General features: G+C 43.2%; 1 protein-coding gene across 4 annotated transcripts in view; it reads left to right on the top strand.

The window, feature by feature from the left end:
* Nucleotides 1–17,867, top strand: part of ALS2 (alsin Rho guanine nucleotide exchange factor ALS2) — a 54,725-nt gene extending 36,858 nt beyond the window's left edge. For 3 of the 4 annotated variants that reach the window (XM_083703754.1, XM_083703755.1, XM_083703756.1), the window contains 10 exons: nucleotides 2,889–3,056; nucleotides 6,504–6,621; nucleotides 7,972–8,129; nucleotides 8,410–8,532; nucleotides 10,289–10,465; nucleotides 12,299–12,344; nucleotides 14,028–14,089; nucleotides 15,094–15,243; nucleotides 16,136–16,232; nucleotides 16,842–17,867. In XM_083703754.1, the coding sequence (XP_083559880.1) occupies nucleotides 2,889–3,056; nucleotides 6,504–6,621; nucleotides 7,972–8,129; nucleotides 8,410–8,532; nucleotides 10,289–10,465; nucleotides 12,299–12,344; nucleotides 14,028–14,089; nucleotides 15,094–15,243; nucleotides 16,136–16,232; nucleotides 16,842–16,880 (1,138 nt within the window). In that variant the 3' untranslated portion in view covers nucleotides 16,881–17,867. Of the gene's footprint in view, nucleotides 1–2,888; nucleotides 3,057–6,503; nucleotides 6,622–7,971; nucleotides 8,130–8,409; nucleotides 8,533–10,288; nucleotides 10,466–12,298; nucleotides 12,345–12,496; nucleotides 12,540–14,027; nucleotides 14,090–15,093; nucleotides 15,244–16,135; nucleotides 16,233–16,841 lie in introns of all 4 variants that reach the window. The other variant, XR_014556400.1, reaches the window with a different exon arrangement.
* Nucleotides 17,868–18,846: the final 979 nt, after the last annotated feature.

Below are 18,846 nucleotides of genomic sequence, written 5' to 3'. Positions count from 1 at the left end.
CCGATCGGAAGGTCGGTGGTTCGAATCCCCGCGACAGGGTGAGCTCCCATTGCTCGGTCCCAGCTCCTGCCAACCTAGCAGTTCAAAAGCACACCCAAAAGTGCAAGTACAGTGGTACCTCTGGTTACGTACTTAATCCGTTCCGGTGGTCCATTCTTAACCTGAACTGTTCTTAACCTGAAGCACCACTTTAGCTAATGGGCCTCCCACCGCCACTCAATTTCTGTTCTCATCCTGAAGCATAGTTCTTAACCCAAGGTACTATTTCTGGATTAGCGGAGTCTGTAACCTGAAGCGTATGTAACCCAAGGTACCACTGTAGATAAATAGGTACCGCTCTGGCAGAAAGGTAAACGGCATTTCCGTGCCCTGCTCTGGTTTCGGTGTTCCGTTGCGCCAGAAGTGGCTTAGTCATACTGGCCACATGACCTGGGAAAACTGTCTGCAGACAAACTCCGGATCCCTCAGCCTGTAAAGCAAGATGAGCGTCGCAACTCCAAAGTCGTCCACAACTGAACTTAACTTTACCTTTATATATATATATATATATATATTTGCTTTCGTAGATTTTCACGGGTACAGGAATGCAGGTTTTGGTGTCCTCGGGTGTCTTCCCGTGTAAAAGTTGGGGTGTCTAGGCGACGTTTCGACGAGGTCTCACTCGTCATCTTCAGGCTGGTGCTTTCGGCTTCTTGTTACTGGAACAGAGCGGGATCTCAATGTTTGAGTTCCTATAAATACTGTAGAGGGGGTGTGGTGTCTAGCCTCCAATGTTCTGGGCAGAGAGGAAGTTCCCAGGCTAGTGTGCCTTTTCTTCTTTTGTTCCTTAATTACTTGAGGGATACCTTGAGTGATTTCTTGAGTGATATCCTGAGTACCACTTAGGTGGGTCATTAGGTGTGGATTAGTTGCTAAAGTCTTTGTGTCTTGACCTCTTGAACTTTGTGAAGAGTTTTCCTGAGAAGATGGCTGTATTGCACTTAGTTGTGCTTTGGCTTGGCTTCGTGTATAGGGGCGAGCTGTGGTTTTGTGGCTTGTGTCAGCCAGATCTGTGTAGGGATTGCAGGGGGGTGCAGCATCCGGAGGTGCCACCATGGATTGGCTACTGGATGGTGTCAGTAATTCATCTGTGGAGAGGGTCTGGGTTTGGGTCTGGTGTGGTTGATTGGTGTTGGCGTTCTGTGTGCCTCTGGATCTGGTGTCAGTTTTTGTGGGGAGGGCTAATTTCCAGATGTCTGGCAAGCGGGATGTGTCGTCACGCTTGTTCATGTTGTGAGGGTGTTTCTCTATCTCGATGGCTTCCATGATTATTCTCTTGTGGTGATGTTCCGTGTTAAAGAGCAATTTGGAATCTGCAAAATTAATTTCGTGTCCTGTTTCTTTCATGTGTTGGAAAAGAGAGGAAGTTTTTTCTTCTTTTTTGACGGCATTCTTGTGTTCTGCGATACGTGCATTTATTCGTCTGTTTGTTTGTCCAATGTACGTGGCTGGGCAAAGTTCAAGAGGTCAAGACACAAAGACTTTAGCAACTAATCCACACCTAATGACCCACCTAAGTGGTACTCAGGATATCACTCAAGAAATCACTCAAGGTATCCCTCAAGTAATTAAGGAACAAAAGAAGAAAAGGCACACTAGCCTGGGAACTTCCTCTCTGCCCAGAACATTGGAGGCTAGACACCACACCCCCTCTACAGTATTTATAGGAACTCAAACATTGAGATCCCGCTCTGTTCCAGTAACAAGAAGCCGAAAGCACCAGCCTGAAGATGACGAGTGAGACCTCGTCGAAACGTCGCCTAGACACCCCAACTTTTACACGGGAAGACACCCGAGGACACCAAAACCTGCATATATATATATATATATACACACACACACACACACATATACATACACATAAACAGAACTGGAAATGCATCTGTGCCGTGGTTGGACTGCACAGCCCATTTTGATTCATAATGGATGTTTTCAGGCATTTTTATAAGTCATCAAAGAGATGCTTTTGGGGAATAGGTCCCTGTCAGACTTGTGCAACAGTACATGATTGTCATCTCTGAAGAGCATTGGTGTGGCTGTCAGTTTTAAGTCATATAGTACCCATTATACATAGCTGTGGTTGTTTTTAAATTGTTAAACAAAATGTATGTCTATTTTATATTTATGGACAGCATAAGACTCTATTTCTCCCCGCCCCACCCGCTTTGGCTTTTATTTATGATGCTGTTAATTGCTTTTGACATCACTGATGCCCAAATCTGACTGTGAATCAGGCTTCCCTGCCAAACTTAACAAACTTCTTAGGGAGCTGCTTTTTGCCTCACCAGGGGGTCTATGAATAAATGTATGCAGGTGCCTCTGAAGCGAGGGTTGTTGGCTGTCTTAAGTTCAGAATTTATTGCTTGATTTTTTTCTAAGAAATAGTTAATGCTGCTCACTTGTCTAATGCAGCATAGAGAGAATCAGATTCTCTGCTTTTAAGCAAAGGCCTTGAAGTTACCGTAAGATATTATTAAAATAATGCTTCTGGTCTTTATCCCACAATCCTTTGATCCTTACCACCTCATATTTTCAGCTTGGGCACTATTAACTGTCCTGGTTATTGATATAATAAATAACAATTCAATTATGAATCATCTCCCATGAAACACCCCCAGGTGATGGACGATAAAAACAATTTCAGCAATTGTCAGACGGCCCAACATTAGCTAATGTGTCTTATTAATTAAGAGCAAGCTTGAGATGTTGAAGAGTGGGGGGGGGGATGTTTGTGCCCTGCACCACCCCATAATGCTCTAGTTTCATGCTCTTAGGAGAAATTGCTGATCCACACCTCTCTTAAGGCATTTCATTGAGAATTGCGATTCTTGCGGTTAAAATGTCCCCAGGCGGAAGCTTGGAAACCTTGCTGTTCCTGCTGATGAAAAATGGAAGGCGGTGTTTGAGGAATGCTGGCATCAGCTGGGCTGTGAGCAACCAGGCCAAGGGGACAGGTGGAAAGCTTGGGATAGCATTGCTGTTGCCCTGACAACCAATCGGCGTCAACACAAAGACAGGTTAGTAGTGAGGGACACTTGTACTTCAAGAAACAGCAGAAAAAAATATCAAGTGAAGTTCCGCCATCATTTTAAATTTACATTAAGATTTTTAAAAACAGCTTACTGAAGTTTGCTATGGATATATATTGTAATATACCGTATTTTTCGCTCTATAAGACGCAGCAGACCACAAGACGCACCTAGTTTTTGGAGGAGGAAAACAAGAAAAAAAATATTCTGAATCTCAGAAGCCAGAACAGCAAGAGCGATCACTGCATAGTGAAAGCAGCAATCCCTCTTGCTGTTCTGGCTTCTGGGATAGCTGTGCAGCCTGCATTTGCTCCATAAGACGCACACACATTTCCCCTTACTTTTTAGGAGGGAAAAAGTGAGTCTTATAGAGCAAAAAATATGGTATGTAGTTTCACAGCATTTGTGTACATTAAAAAAAGTGTACATGTGAAAAATCTGCCATTTTGTGTGTGGAAACTTCTGCAATTCTAGTGTTTTATGAATCTATTGGGTACTGACAGAATGTTAGTGTGGTAGACAGAGCCTTTAGTTAGCATAGTTGATCACATACTGCCCAGGATTATTTATAAATTAGTAAACTATAGGAAAAAATTCTTAAGAGAGGAGATGGATGTAAAAACGGAGAAAATGTTTCAGAGCAGATATGAAGGTTTTCAGCAGGTTAGAACAAATGGCTAGAAAGAGCCATTTCAATTGGCAAGAATTAAAGGCAAGTACATTATACAGTGGCATACAGGTGAAACTCAGAAAATTAGAATATTGTGGAAAAGTTCATTTATTTCAATAATTCAACTTAAAAGGTGAAACTAATATATTATCAATTACTGCCTCAATGCGGCGAGGCATGGATGCTATCAGCCTGTGGCACTGCTGAGGTGTTATGGAAGACCAGGATGCTTCAATAGCAGCCTTCAGCTCTTCTGCATTGCTTGGTCTCATGCCTCTCATCTTTCTCTTGGGGTTCAGGTCAGGCGAGGTTGCTGGCCAACCAAGCACAGTAATCTCATGGGCCAGGTTTTGGTACTTTTGGCAGTATGGGCAGGTGCCAAAGTCCTGCTGGAAAATGAAGTCAGCATCCCCATATAGCTTGTCTGCAGAAAGAAGCATGAAGTGCTCCAAAATCTCCTGGTAGATGGCTGTGTTGACCCTGGACTTAATGAAGCACAGTGGACCAACACCAGCTGATGACATTGCTCCCCAAATCTCTTTTCTGGTGAGAGCAGCTTTTGCATCTCATTTGGAAACCCAAGAACCCAGAGTCTGGAGGAAGAATGGGGAGGCACACAATGCCAGATGCTTGAAGTCCAGTGTGAAGTTTCCACAGTCTGTGTTGATTTGGGGAGTCATGTCATGATGCAAAAGGGGCCCAAACCAAGTACTGAGTACATATGCATGCTTCTACTTCTCAGAGGTCCAATATTGCTCTATTTGCAGTCCTTGTTTTGCTGATTTCATTTACCGTATTTTTCCTTCTATAACACGCAGATTTTTTCTTCTAAAAAGGAAGGGGAAATGTCTGTGCGTGTTATAGAGCGAATGTGTGGTCCCTGGAGCCGAAAAATCATGCAAAAATCAAATCGCGGCGCTGCACGCTGCACGAAGAAACGAAACCTGAAAAGAGGAAGCGGCTGCTTTCCTGCATTCTGCCTCAGGGTCTTACTGCCAACCCTCCTCTGTTTCGTTGCTGTGTTTGCTGAAACGGAACAAAGAGCAGGGAAAGCCCCTCCCCTCCAGGCAAGCTCCAGTGCTGCTGGGGGAGAGGGAGAGAGAGGGGGGAAGGGAGAGAGAGAGGGGGGAGGGGGAGGGAGAGAGAGAGGGGGAGGGAGGGGGGAGGGAGGGGGAGAGAGAGAGAGAGAGAGAGAGAGAGAGAGAGAGAGAGATGGCTGGCTTGGGTGGGGGGAAACTTTTGCCTTTCTTTCCTCCCTCCCGTTAAATCCCTCTCCTGCATTCTTAGCCAGCTGCTTCTCTGCACACCCCTCTAATGTCCCTTCTTTGTTTTTCCTTCGCTCCCCACTTAAAATGTGGTTACAAAGCATGGATCCTCAGGATCTTTGCATTGGGTCACCCCAAATTCACCATCAGATCACATAGCATGTCCATGGCTACAGCCTGCACCAAAAAAATCACGCACCCACTGTTGCCTGGGGCTGCAATGGTGCAAAAATGTGGTTAAAAAGCATGGATCCACAGGGATTCTCAGGATCCTTGCATTGGGTCACCCCAAATTCACCATCAGATCACATAGCATGTCCATGGCTACAGCCTGCACCAAAAAAATCACGCACCCACTGTTGCCTGGGGCTGCAATGGTGCAAAAATGTGGTTAAAAAGCATGGATCCACAGGGATTCTCAGGATTTTGGCATTGGGTCACCCCAAATTCACCATCAGATCACATAGCATGTCCATGGCTATAGCCTGCCCCCCCAAAATCACGCACCCACTGTTGCCTGGGGCTGCAATGGTGCAAAAATGTGGTTAAAAAGCATGGATCCACAGGGATTCTCAGGATTTTGGCATTGGGTCACCCCAAATTCACCATCAGAGCACATAGCATGTCCATGGCTACAGCCTGCCCCCCCAAAATCACGCACCCACTGTTGCCTGGGGCTGCAATGGTGCAAAAACGTGGTTACAAACCATGGATGCACAGGGATTCTCAGGATTTTTGCATTGGGTCAGCCCAAATTCACCATCAGATCACATGTCTGTGGCCACAGCATGAAGCACAAAAATGATACATCCACTGTTTCATTCAGAATGTTTTTTCCCTTGTTTTCCTCCTCTAAAAACGATGTGTGTGTTATGGTCAGGTGCGTGTTATAGAGCGAAAAATACGGTAATATTCTAATTTTCTGAGATTGCTAATCTGGGGTTTTCATCAGTTGTATGCCATGATCTTCACAGTTATAACAAATAAAGGCTTGGCATATCTCGTTTTGCATGTCACGAGTCTATCTCATATATTAGTTTCACCTTTTAAGTTGAATTATTGAAATAAATGAACTTTTCCATGATATTCTAATTTTCCGAGTTTCACCTGTACTTTAAATAGGGAAGGGAGATATCTACATGGGCAGCCCTGTGACAGAAGCAGAAAAGTATTATTTTTGTACACTTAAGAAAATCTGTACCTGTGGGATATTGGGAAACAATAGTATAGTTACTGGAGAGAGAGGAAGGAATGAGTGTGGCAGATATCATGGGTCCTGTAATAGTAAGATGACAGAAAGAGCTAAGAACATTTTGCTAGTATAATTTATTGCATTTTTCAGTATCTCTGGTTTTCAGGATTTGTAATTATTTTTTCTTGTGTGTGGTTTTTTTTAAGACTTTCTTATTATTTAGCTCTTTACAGTTGGTTGGTTTGTAGCTACTTGACCTATGCATGTTTCCTATATAGCTTATAACTCTATCGCTTCCATTGTTGCAGCCCAGAACTGTTAAGTAGATCTCATGCGCAAACTTTGGAGAGCTTGGAGTTCATTCCAAAACACGTTGGTGCCTTCACACTCGAAAAATACGACAACATTAAGAAATATCTCATAAAGGTATTGTGACTGTTGTTAAATAAGTTCTTATCTATAAGCTGGGGTGCAAGCAGGGAACACATTGTGTTCAGTAAACGGGAACTGCATGCATTCCTACTATAAAGTGAGGATTTTTTCCACAAATAATAAATTTGTAAGAGCACTATTTCCAGTTCTTCCCCCAGCTCTTCTATAAACTCCTACAGATTGCAGTCTTTGGTATAATTTTCAGATGATACTAGAGCAGGGGTCAGCAAACTTTTTCAGCAGGGGGCCGGTCCACTGTCCTTTAGACCTTGTGAAGGGCCGGACTATATTTTAAAGAAAAATAATGAACAAATTCCTATGCCCCACAAATAACCCAGAGATGCATTTTAAATAAAAGCACACATTCTGCTCATGTAGAATTGGGCCAGATCTGACCCCCGGGCCTTAGTTTGCCTACCCATGTACTAGACTAGAGCATTGATAACAACAACAACAATAATAATAAATTTTATTTATACCCCGCTCTCCCCAGCTAAGGCCGGGCTCAGGGTGGCTAACAAGCAATAATAAAAACAAGTTGAATGAATACAACTTAAAAACAAGATTAAAATACAACATTAAAATATTAAAATGCAGCCTCATCACAGGAGGAGAAAGGAAAAAAGAAAGAGGGCGAGGGAATCAAATTGACTCCAAGCCTAAGGCCAGGTGGAACAACTCTGTCTTACAGGCCCTGCAGAAAGAAATCAGATCCTGCAGGGCCCTGGTCTCATGAGACAGAGCCTTCCACCAGGCCGGAGCCACAGTTGTAAAGACCCTGGCTCTGGTTGAGGCTAATCTAACTGTACTCTAATATTGTAGAGTAAATGTTCTTCTTTTCTATAAGATGGGTAAGGTAAAGATAAAGGGACCCCTGACCATTAGGTCAAGTCGTGACCAACTCTGGGGTTGCGGCGCTCATCTCGCTCTATTGCCCGAGGGAGCTGGCATACAGCTTCCGGGTCATGTGGCCAGCATGACTAAGCCACTTCTGGCGAACCAGAGCAGCGCACGGAAACGCCGTTTACCTTCCTGCTGGAGCGGTACCTATTTATCTACTTGCACTTTGACGTGCTTTCGAACTGCTAGGTGGGTAGGAGCAGGGACCGAGCAACGGGAGCTCACCCCGTTGCGGGGATTCGAACCGCCGACCTTCTGATCGGCAAGTCCTAGGCTCTGTGGTTTAACCCACAGCGCCACCCACGTCCCATAAGATGGGTAGGTTATGTATATTGTTTGAACTGCCATTGCTTTAAAAGAAGAGCCTTAAATAAATATGAGTGTTGCAATCAAGACTCTGCTTCTTTATGTAGTCACCTAATTCTCTGACTCTTTTCTTTTTAGGCGTGTGATACTCCCCTGCATCCTTTAGGAAAACTTGTTGAGACCCTAGTTGCTGTATACCGAATGACGTATGTAGGCGTGGGAGCTAATCGGCGGCTGTTGCAGGAAGCAGTCAGGGAAATTAAATCCTACCTCAAACGCATCTTCCAGCTAGTCAGGTAAGAAAAAACCAATGAACTTTGTCTCTCATTTAGTGTAAAACCTTTATACTTCCACCTTTCTCTTTTAACAAACATGCATAAAGAAATGTATTTGTGCAGAAAAGCTGATCATCCAGCAGCTGTTGACTTGTTGCTAGGTTCCCCTGCAAAAAAGAAAATCGAAGAGAATTATTCGAAGAGAATTATATTTGAAAAAATGGTTACAACAACCCTTGTTAAGAATTTTTGACACAGTTTGGTGAGTTGTGGTTAATTTTACACACGTTTTGGTTTTAAGATTCCTGTTCCCTGATCTTCCTGAAGAGGGCAGTTCAATCCCACTTTTGGTGACTGAGACCAAAGGAAGGAGATCATTCTGTAGTGGAAAAAATGACTCCAGGCCGGAATCTCCGGAACCAGGGTATGTAGATAAAAATCTGTTTAGAAATGCTTGACATGGGGTGGTAGGATCAGGGAGGAAGCTCTCCACAGCTGCTCCTTCTCTCATCAATGGCTAGGGCCAGACTAGTCCTCCCCTTTTTTTTCTCCCCCCCCCAAATAATATTTATTATTTTCAGTAAATAAGCATAATACAAAAGAATTAACAGTAACAAAAACAAAAAAAGAGAACAGAAAAAAGAGAAAAAATGAAAAAAAATAAGAACATACAATACAGCATAATGCCACTTAATTAATTACAATTAAGTACCATCCATCTTCATAAACATAGTATTCAGCTTCCTCGAGTCTCTTCCGTCTGAATTTCTTAGTAATTATCTGTAGCAGTTTCCAATATCAATATTTCAAAAAACCAAATCACAGTCATAATCATATTGCATCACTTTCCTTATCGTGCATTTTCTTATTTATAAATTTAATCCCAATTTAATCCTAGGCCTAATTGATTCTTTCAATTAAAAATTGACAGACTAGTCCTCCCTTGCTGTGCTGATATTCCTGAGCTCCGTGTGTGCATGTGCACACCTCATAGTGTCAGTTGTTCCTCACACACAAATATGGAACACAGTTGTTCCATATTTAGGGGCTGTGATGTCATCCAACATGGGCAAACATTTAAGCTGCTCAGGAGCTTAAGAACTGAAGAGGGGATTGCTCTTTGTGGAAATAGGAGCAGAAAGTTTGGGGAGTGAATTTCCTATCACACCCACCCACCATTCCTTGGGCTGGTTGCCTTTCCTCAACATGTGTTGATAATTATCTAGGGGATGAGAGTTCAACAATAAAGACCTGGTTATGTTTAGAATGATACCGCATAGACAAATGTTCCCTGATACCAAGATGAAGGATTCTTTGGAATGCAGATAGAGAGAATTGATAAGAATAAATGATCTGTTGTGACCCTGACGGAAGCGTACAATAGATAAGCCTTCTTGTTTTGGCTCATCTTCCTCTCTTTTTCCCCCTTCTTTTTTCCTTTTTCTTTTTCCCCTCATTCTTCTTCTTTCCTTTTTCTTTTTTCTTTCCCATTATGACTTATGTTTTACACCATGTACTTTGATATTTTTTGTAGATTTTTAGCTTTTTTCATTATTATTATTATTACTAAGGAATTTTCTTTTGTAATTTTGGTTCTCTATATTTATATGTATTTGTGTCAGGGAACTGCCATCTGCTCAGGGGGGAGAGGGGAAAAGCCGGAGGGATTACAGAGAGCCCCCAAAGATTGTGGGAAGCAGCTCCTCCTCAGCGGCGGAGAGTAACCACACCTCCAGTGGAGAGGAGGTTCAGGGCTCAGAGGAGGTGAGGCGGTGCCTGGGCAAAGCGGGGAGGAGAGAGGTCCTCCGTTACCCACACCCTCCTTGCGCAATAAGCTTTCGCACCAAGAGGGGAGGCGCAGACTGGGCATCAAGAAACTACTTGGCTGGGGAATGTTTAAGAACCGCCCACTCACAGATTCTGCCAGTGAATGAGCAAGACACGGGAGAGTGTCACTCTGGACAGATAAAGTTTATTTTGGCATCAAAAGCAAGGCTTCACAGCCGAGCAGGGAGGCATTTCCCTTGGAACCCCAACAATTTGTTTAAAGCAAAATAAAAGTATTTTAAAAAAAGAAAAGGAAGATAGGACAGGTTGAGGAGAGCTGAGCCGTATAATAAAGATTTCTGTGAGCTGCCCCTCGTTCATCCAAAGCTCTTCCTTCATTTTGTGTTTTTCAGCTATGTGGTCACAAGCTCTGGGTTGCTGCTTCCTGTGTTGCTACCGCGACTCTACCCCCCTTTGTTCATGCTGTATGCCTTAGACAATGAGCGAGAGGAAGATGTTTACTGGGAGTGTGTCCTGCGTCTGAACAAACAACCAGACATGGCTCTGTTGAGCTTTTTGGGGGTGCAAATGTAAGCATGCTTCAATGTGTTTCTCCTGGCTAGAGAATGCAGTATAGTGGTACCTTGGGTTATGTACCTAATTCGTTCCGGAGGTCCGTTCTTAACCTGAAACTGAAGCACCACTTTAGCTAATGGAGCCTCCTGCTGCCGCCGGAGCACAATTTCTGTTCTCATCCCGAAGCAAAGTTCTTAACTCGTGGTACTATTTCTGGGTTAGCAGAGTCTGTAACCTGAAGCGTATTGTCAGGGAACTGCCATCGGCCCAGGGGCGAGAGGGGGAAAGCCGGATGGATTACAGAGAGCCCCCAAAGATCGTGGGAAGCAGCATCTCCTCAGCGGAGGAACGCAACCACGCCTCCAGTGGAGAGGAGATGCAGGGCTCGGAGGAGGCGAGGCGGTGCCAGGACACCTTGCCTGGGCAAAGCAGGGAGGAGAGAGGTCCTCCGTTACCCACGCCCTCCTTGCGCAGTAGGCTTCCACGCAGAGTGGGGAGGCGCAGACTGGGCGTCAAAAAACTACTCTGCTGGGGAAGGTTTAAGGACCGCCACAGAATAGAGGCGCTCTTCATTCTAACGGTTTTCATCATCAATAAGAAACCTTTTAAAACAGACTATTGAAGCTTATTGCCTGATTGCTCTCGAGCAACCAACTACTGTATTTTTCGCTCTATAGGACGCACTTTCCCCCCTCCAAAAATGAAGGGGAAATATGTGTGCGTCCTATGGAGCGAATGCAGGCTCCTTGGCTTCGTGGCGACACGCCTGTCCTGGAAACCGGAGGAGGAACAGAAGGGTCTCCTTCTGTTTCTTCTCCAGCTTTGCTGAAGGGCGCTGCGCCTTCTCCCTCTCTGCGCAGCGCCTCTCCTGTGAAGGAGAGGCGCGCAGAGAGAGAGAGAAGGCGCAGCGCCCCTTGAGCAACGCGCCTGTCCAGCGAAGCCGGAGGAGGAACAGAAGGGTCTCCTTCTGTTCCTTCTCCAGCTTTGCTGAAGGGCGCTGCACCTTCTCCCTCTCTGTGCAGCACACAGGGGTGCTGCACAGAGAGAGAGAGAAGGCGCAGCGCCCCTTGAGCAACGCGTCTGTCCTGGCTTCTGCTTTAGCCCTGCACAGCCTCTTTGGGCAGGGGGAGCCTTCATCCCGCTGCCCTGAAGAGGCTTGGCGCGGTTACCCCAGAAGCCAGAACAGCCACACGGTATCCCAGAAGCCAGATCCCTCTTGCTGTTCTGGCTTCTGGGGTTCAGAATAATTTTTTCTTGTTTTCTGCCTCCCAAAACTAGGTGCGCCCTATGGTACGGTGCGCCCTATGGTGCGAAGAATACAGTAATACTTTTAACACATATGCAACCTGAAGCATATGTAACCCGAGGTACCACTGTAATTATTTCCTGTTTGTTACTGTCAGGGGATTAATTGTCACCTCTCACAAAGGAGATTTAGAGCTTTCCAAAGTCTTTTGGGCAGAAGGCTGGTTTTCTTATGGCCATGCCACAAAGAAATGTGCATTCTTCACTTAACTCATCTTTGCTCTTAAGCCAACCTTCCCCAACCTGGTGTCCTCCCAGATGTTTCAGACAGCAACTCCCAGCAGCATCAGTGGAAGTTCCAGTCCAATGGCATCTGGAGGGCACCAGGTCCAGGAAGCTTGCATTAAGATGAGCCAAAAAGTTTTTGCTTTGATCCCCTCAGTTGACTGATCCAGATATATGAGGAAATTCCACTATGCTAAGAACCTGAAACCTCAGTTATATATTTGTAAGGAAGTGTGTTAGAAAACAAGTTCTTTTGTTTAACATCCTTTCTTCCCTGATAGGAAAATAATTAACTATACTCATGGTACTTCTTTCAGGAAATTTTGGCCAACGAAAACCTGTATTCTTGGTGAAAATAAAAAGGTATTCTATATTTCATCTGGAGTGCTCTTAACTGCATATCTTTGATAGCCTTTGAGTTGAATAAAGCTAGACTGCAGTCACTGTGTGTGTCAGTTTTAATACATTGCTGTTTTGGTTAGCACTTGACATTTATATGTCAATCATTTTTACAGTTTACAGTGTACAGTTCTTCTAGATGCATGGCTCCAAGGACATGTAATATTTATCGTTATCTTTCCTGACATTATTTCACTTAAGTGATTTTTTTAAAATGATCCCCAAATCATTGCTTCTTTAAAAGATACAGTACAATCTAATTATTCATTGATTTGGGTGGAGGCTTTCTGTGGTTTCCTTTTATGTTCATATTCTGCATGTGGTTAAGTTGCACTTTCTCTATTAAAGCAAAAGCAATAATCCTTCCGTATGGAATTTATAAAGTGCACGTGTCCAGTTGGTACATTATGCACACCAGAGGCAGGCTACAGTGCTGTTGCTAAACAGGGAGAAAGTGAGAAAGAAGAAGAGTTTGGATTTGATATTCCGCTTTATCACTACCCGAAGGAGTCTCAAAGCGGCTAACATTCTCCTTTCCCTTCCTCCCCCACAACAAACACTCTGTGAGGTGAGTGGGGCTGAGAGACTTCAGAGAAGTGTGACTAGCCCAAGGTCACCCAGCAGCTGCATGTGGAGAAGCGGAGACGCGAACCCGGTTCCCCAGATTACGAGACTACTGCTCTTAACCACTACACCACACTGGCTCGTTTTGCAGACTAGGTGCCTTTGGGCCAGCACAGCCTGATGATATCATTTTGTGCCCATCCTGACTGCTTGCGTCTGTAGAGCACCAGTGTGCAACCATGATGAAGCTGAGATTTTTGGACATGGCTCAGAAAGGCAGTAGCATGTCACCAACTTGATATTCCCAGCCACAGTTATGTCATGGCTTGGTTCTCATAAAATGGGGACCCAAAGTATTTTGTAAGATGATAATATTCACTGAAGGATTTTGAGAGTTGCATTTCTCAAGCGCAGATGTCCATCACTAACTAGATAATTGTTCAAGTTGATCCTCTTCTTTCATTTTAATTGATCAAATTTACACATGGCCAGAATCACAACTTTAATTCTATTTTTAATATAGTGACGATATAGAAGTAGGGACACAATTTTAAAAAATCCTACAATCAGAATACAGTACATATTTTATCATAAAATAAAAATTTAAAAATTCTCACAATGTACTCATGGCTAAAATATGTTTTATCCTAACTTATGCATCTGAAAACACTATCCACCCCCACCCCCAAAACCAATAATTGAGTAACTAAATTCAGAGGTGTTCAGAATTGAAACTTTACTTATGTCACATATAATAACATTCTAATCGGAACATTAATCTGGGAGGTGAGGATCGGGTCTGTTTGCACTGCAGTTCACAGAAATCAAATTCCTCAAGCATCCCTATAAATCTCACAGCCCTGATGTTTACTGTTGAAAATATCATCTCCCCACCCCCATTTGAAGTAGCCTTCTCGAAACTGGAATTCATGCAGAAACTGAACTATTGTGGTGCTCTAGAAGTTGAAATTTATTGCAGTCATAATCCAGCATCTCTGATTACTTCTGAAATTGGTGTGTTGAATTATTCTATCCAAGACACTGTTAGAAATCATAATCATAGGTTTTCATTCTTATGCTTAGGTATTGCCAAACACAAAAGATGCATGTTTTGCTTCAGCAGTGGAGTGCTTACAACAGATCAGGTAATCTTGAACATTGACTCTTTATTGTCCTGTCTTTTTCTGGGTCCTAGTCAGTAGCGCTACTTCCACTTGGTGATCTGAGGATTGTGGTCTTAGGCTTCGGTGGTAACGCATTTGCTAGGAAGCAAGCCCCGTTGTGAGGGACGCAGGTGGCGCTGTGGATTAAACCACAGAGCCTAGGACCAATAAGAAGGTTCAAATCCCCACGACGGGTGAGCTCCCGTTGCTCAGTCTCTGCTCCTGCCAACCTAGCAGTTTGAAAGCACGTCAAAGTGCAAGTAGATAAATAGGTACCGCTCCAGTGGGAAGGTAAACGGTGTTTCCGTGCGCTGCTCTGGTTCGCCAGAAGCGGTTTAGTCCTGCTGGCCACATGACCAGGAAGCTGTATGCCGGCTCCCTCGGCCAATAAAGCGAGATGAGCGCCGCAACCCCAGAGTCGGCCACGACAGGACCTAATGGTCAGGGGTCCCTTTACCTTTACCTTTAAGCCCCATTGTACACAGAGAGACTTACTGCCGAGTGAGCTGGAAGCATATAATGTATCACAATTTAATGTGTCACTGTGTAGAGCAGCCTTTTCCAACTGGAGCCCTCTAGATATTTTGGACTGCCACTTCCAACATCCCTGATCATTGGCCACTATGGATAAGGTTGATGGGAGTTGTAGTCCAAAGCGTATGAAAAGCACCAGAGTTTCGTTCTTTGGCCTATTTCTTGCTTTCATTTATGTGCCAAATTAAAAGGTGCAGTTCTCTTGTACTGGCTTTTTGACAGCTTCCTCTCTGTATAGGTAAATCCTTTGTGTGCATCAAGGTATCAGAAACTACTGTTTTCTTCAAAGTGGAAACTTGGGTTGTGTGTTTGATTTTCTTGTTAGAGAATGGGGTAAAACAGAATTCGCTCGCAACTCTTTTACCGCCTTATTGAAATCTTTCAAGAATTTGCCTTGCCAGCATCATGATTGCTTTAATTTTGCTTTTTTAAAAAAAATGTCTTCCTAATAGTACAACTTTTACACCTGCTGACAAACTGAAGGTGATCCAGCAGACTTTTGAGGAAATCTCACAGAGCGTCCTTGAGAGTCTTCATGAGGATTTCCTTTGGTCGATGGATGATTTGTTTCCTGTTTTTCTGTATGTGGTGCTACGAGCCAGGTGGGCAGCTGTTTAATTTTTGCAAATGCAGTGAATCTTGTCATTTGCAATTGCAATGAATACTCATAGAATCATAGAATTGTAGAATTGGAAGGGACCACAAGGGACATCTAGTCCAAACCCCTGTAATGCAGAAATCTTTTGTCCAAAGTCAAGCTCTAACCCATGACCCTGAGATTAAGAATCTTATGTTCTGGCAACTGAGCCAAGATAGGTGAAATGCTTAATTAAACAAAGTTCTGGGTCTAAGTGGACTAAATCAGTGTGTCCCACTCACATATTATTGATTACATGGGGCTGAGATAACACCACTGTTGGCTCTGATCCAATGGCAGTAGAACAATACTTCTTCATCTGTTACATGAGGGGGGGGGGTAATACCTTTGCTCTGGGGAATAGCTATCTTGTTACCCTGCCTTTTGTATTTCAATGGTGATAGGTGGGTGGCGTATGGGACGTGTGTGGCGCTGTGGGTTAAACTACGAAGCCTAGGAATTGCCAATCAGAAGGTCGCGGTTCGAATCCCCGCGACGGGGTGAGCTCCCGTCGCTCAGTCCCTGCTCCTGCCAACCTAGCAGTTCGAAAGCACACCAGTGCAGGTAGATAAATAGGTGCTGCTCCGGCGGGAAGGTAAACGACGTTTCTGTGTGCTGCTCTGGTTCGCCAGAAGTGGCTTAGTCATGCTGGCCACATGACCCGGAAGCTGTGCGGCGGCTCCCTCGGCCAATAAAGCGAGATGAGCGCTGCAACTCCAGAGTCAGTCACGACTGCACCTAATGGTCAGGAGTCCTTTTACCTTTACATTTACTTTAGGTGTGCACTCTGTACTCTTGGTGAAGTCTTGCGAAATAGTGGCTGGTTGACTTAAACAGCTGTTCCCTTTTTGTGGCAGGATCAGGAATTTGGGTTCTGAAGTGCATTTGATTGAGGACCTCATGGATCCATATCTCCAACATGGGGAGCAAGGCATTATGTTCACTACTCTGAAGGCAAGCCTATAAATAATATCCTTATTGAAGACATTAATTGTTTTATCTTTTTTTTTCTTTATACACCATTTATATTTAGACTTGTTTGAACTACCAGTCAGATCTCTCACCTGCTTTGATCACAAATACAACATCCTTACCTATAGTCCTTAATCTTTGTAATCAGCAATAGCTGCTAACTAGGAAATCTGAAAACCACAAAGCTGTGCTAACTTGCTGATAACTGACTTTATTGGTAATATTGTATTTCATGTAAACATCTTAAAGGTTTTGATGATTAAGATGTATATACAGTGGTACCTCTGGTTACGTACTTAATTCGTTCTGGAGGTCCATTTTTAACCTGAAACTGTTCTTAACCTGAAGCAGCACTTTAACTAATGGGGCCTCCTGCTGCTGCCACACCACCGTCGCACGATTTTTGTTCTCATCGTGAAGCAAAGTTCTTAACCTGAGGTACTATTTCTGGGTTAGCGGAGTCTGTAACCTGAAGCGTATGTAACCCGAGGTACCATTGTAAATCCTGTTAAATAATAAAGTAGCTTAATCTGGATCCAACCCACTTAAAAGAATGCTAATTGTCATTTTTTAAAAAAACCTTATTTGCAGGCATGTTATTACCAGATTCAACACGAGAAGCTCACCTAAATAATTCACCTAAATATAGAAGACACCGATGAACACAGCTTTAGTCTTCTTCACAGAAATGCACTTACGATGGACTGAGAATCTTTATGCGGTGGATGCAGTTCTGAGGCCTTTAAAAAAGAGAAAAAGCAGAGGCCAATATCAGTGGGGGGGAAAGAAAATCTATAAGAAGCAAAAATAAGGTTTTCAAGGCAGCTCTCAGAGAAAAAATATTTGCCTTTCAAAGTGGCAAAGTGTTTTTCTCCCATCTCTTCACAAAAGCAATGTGTAGTGTGGCATCTACATGGAATTCATATAAAAGCATAGTCCGGAAGTATGCTACTTGATAGAGACTGTCTGAGCTTCCCGAGGATTGAGGTGCACTATGGAACCACACAGTGTCTTTCTAAGTTAAACTGCCTGGGTCTGAGTATCCACTAAGATCTGTCTACAGAACTCATGGCTTTCCTACTTCTTCTATGGCAATCCAAGACTTAAGATGTACTGAGTATACAATTCATGTGACTGGAGCAGTTACATTACACAGATTACAGAAGGCTAGCAATGTGGTCTGTCGGAATACGTATATGCTTGGTCATGCCTGAGATGTTGGCTTAGTATGCAGGGACCTTGAGTCTTCTGTTTTGCCTGCTCGGTGGAAGGAAACACTTTTTTTTTTGTTCAAATGTTATTTTTTGTTGAAGTATTGTTTAAAGAAGAGAGCCACAAAACAGTCATGCCATTGTTCTTGTGACTTTTCCTTTGGTGTATGTGGATATTGTTAGCTGACATCTTGGATAAAACAGGTGCTGTCCTTCACTATGTCTGTCACAGATGTGGGAGATGTGAAAAATATTCTAGTTGAATTAACAAGTTAATACAGACAATGCTGATAACTTCTGGAAATCTGAATCATGGCTTTTGTGTAGCTCCTTTATTAAAAAAAATATATATGGTGGGATCGGTGGCTGTAAATGGAGCAATTTTCATAATAAAGAATAATTCTGTCATTTCTTTTGTGGCAATTAATACAAATTCCATTTGGGTGCTATTCGCTAATCACTCCAAGGTGGTTTTCTGTTAAAAATTTGTGAGTTACAGCTCTGTGGAAGGTACCATACGTACTTAAAAGTTATTGGTTCCCATCAACTTCCCCCATTACCTCCATTTTATTCCACCCACAATTTAATAAAAATGGTACTGTAAGTTGATTACCCAGTTGGCATTGAGATTTATGGACTGGATTTCTAACAACCAGGTTAAATCTCTGGCTCAAATGAGAGAGGAGTTGGGTTCTCCTTGTGCATTTCCAAGACTTTTTAAACAGCTGGAAAGCTCACCCAGAAGGCTTGAGACAGAGAAAAGATCTTGACTCAAATTGTCAAAATTATACCAAGAAATCTCTCATGAGAGAGATAAAGCATAATTTTGAAATTTTGTTTTCATTTTTCTCAAATTGTTTTTTCAGGATTATTTCTCTGTCTCAAACCTTCTGAGCGAGATCCTAACCAGCTACTTAAAAAGTCTTGGAAATGCAGAAAATTGGAAACATTGGTTGATGCTTCTATTTCAAATGATACATGGCCCCTACACCAGACATGCCATACATAGATACACAATCTGGAAATGGGCATTTAGCACTGTCCTAAGTATAAACGGAGGGAGGGAATTAAAAGGGTGAGGAATCTTATTGTAGACAAAAATTTTTTTAAAAAGTATTTTATATTATGTAAGCGTTTATAATTGTCAGTTGCTTTGAGAAGAAAATACAACATAAATATAGATCATATTTGCTGGATTGCTATCCATTCCACACATGGGACGAAAAAGCAGCAACTGGTCGTTTCCACTACTATTTCTGTTTCCATCAGAATTCTCTGAAATTCCTGGTGTTGAATATAGGATTGTTTTACCCTCAGTATGAACACCGATCCCCAGCCATGTCATCAGGATAGGCCTTTGGGGCAGAAGCCCAGATTCCCACTTA

The sequence above is a fragment of the Podarcis gaigeae genome, assembly GCF_964106915.1.
Source record: "Podarcis gaigeae genome assembly, chromosome: 1".
NCBI lineage: Eukaryota > Metazoa > Chordata > Lepidosauria > Squamata > Lacertidae > Podarcis > Podarcis gaigeae.
The sequence above is the reverse complement of the archived record's forward strand: the minus strand, read 5'-3'. Positions and strand labels throughout refer to the sequence as shown.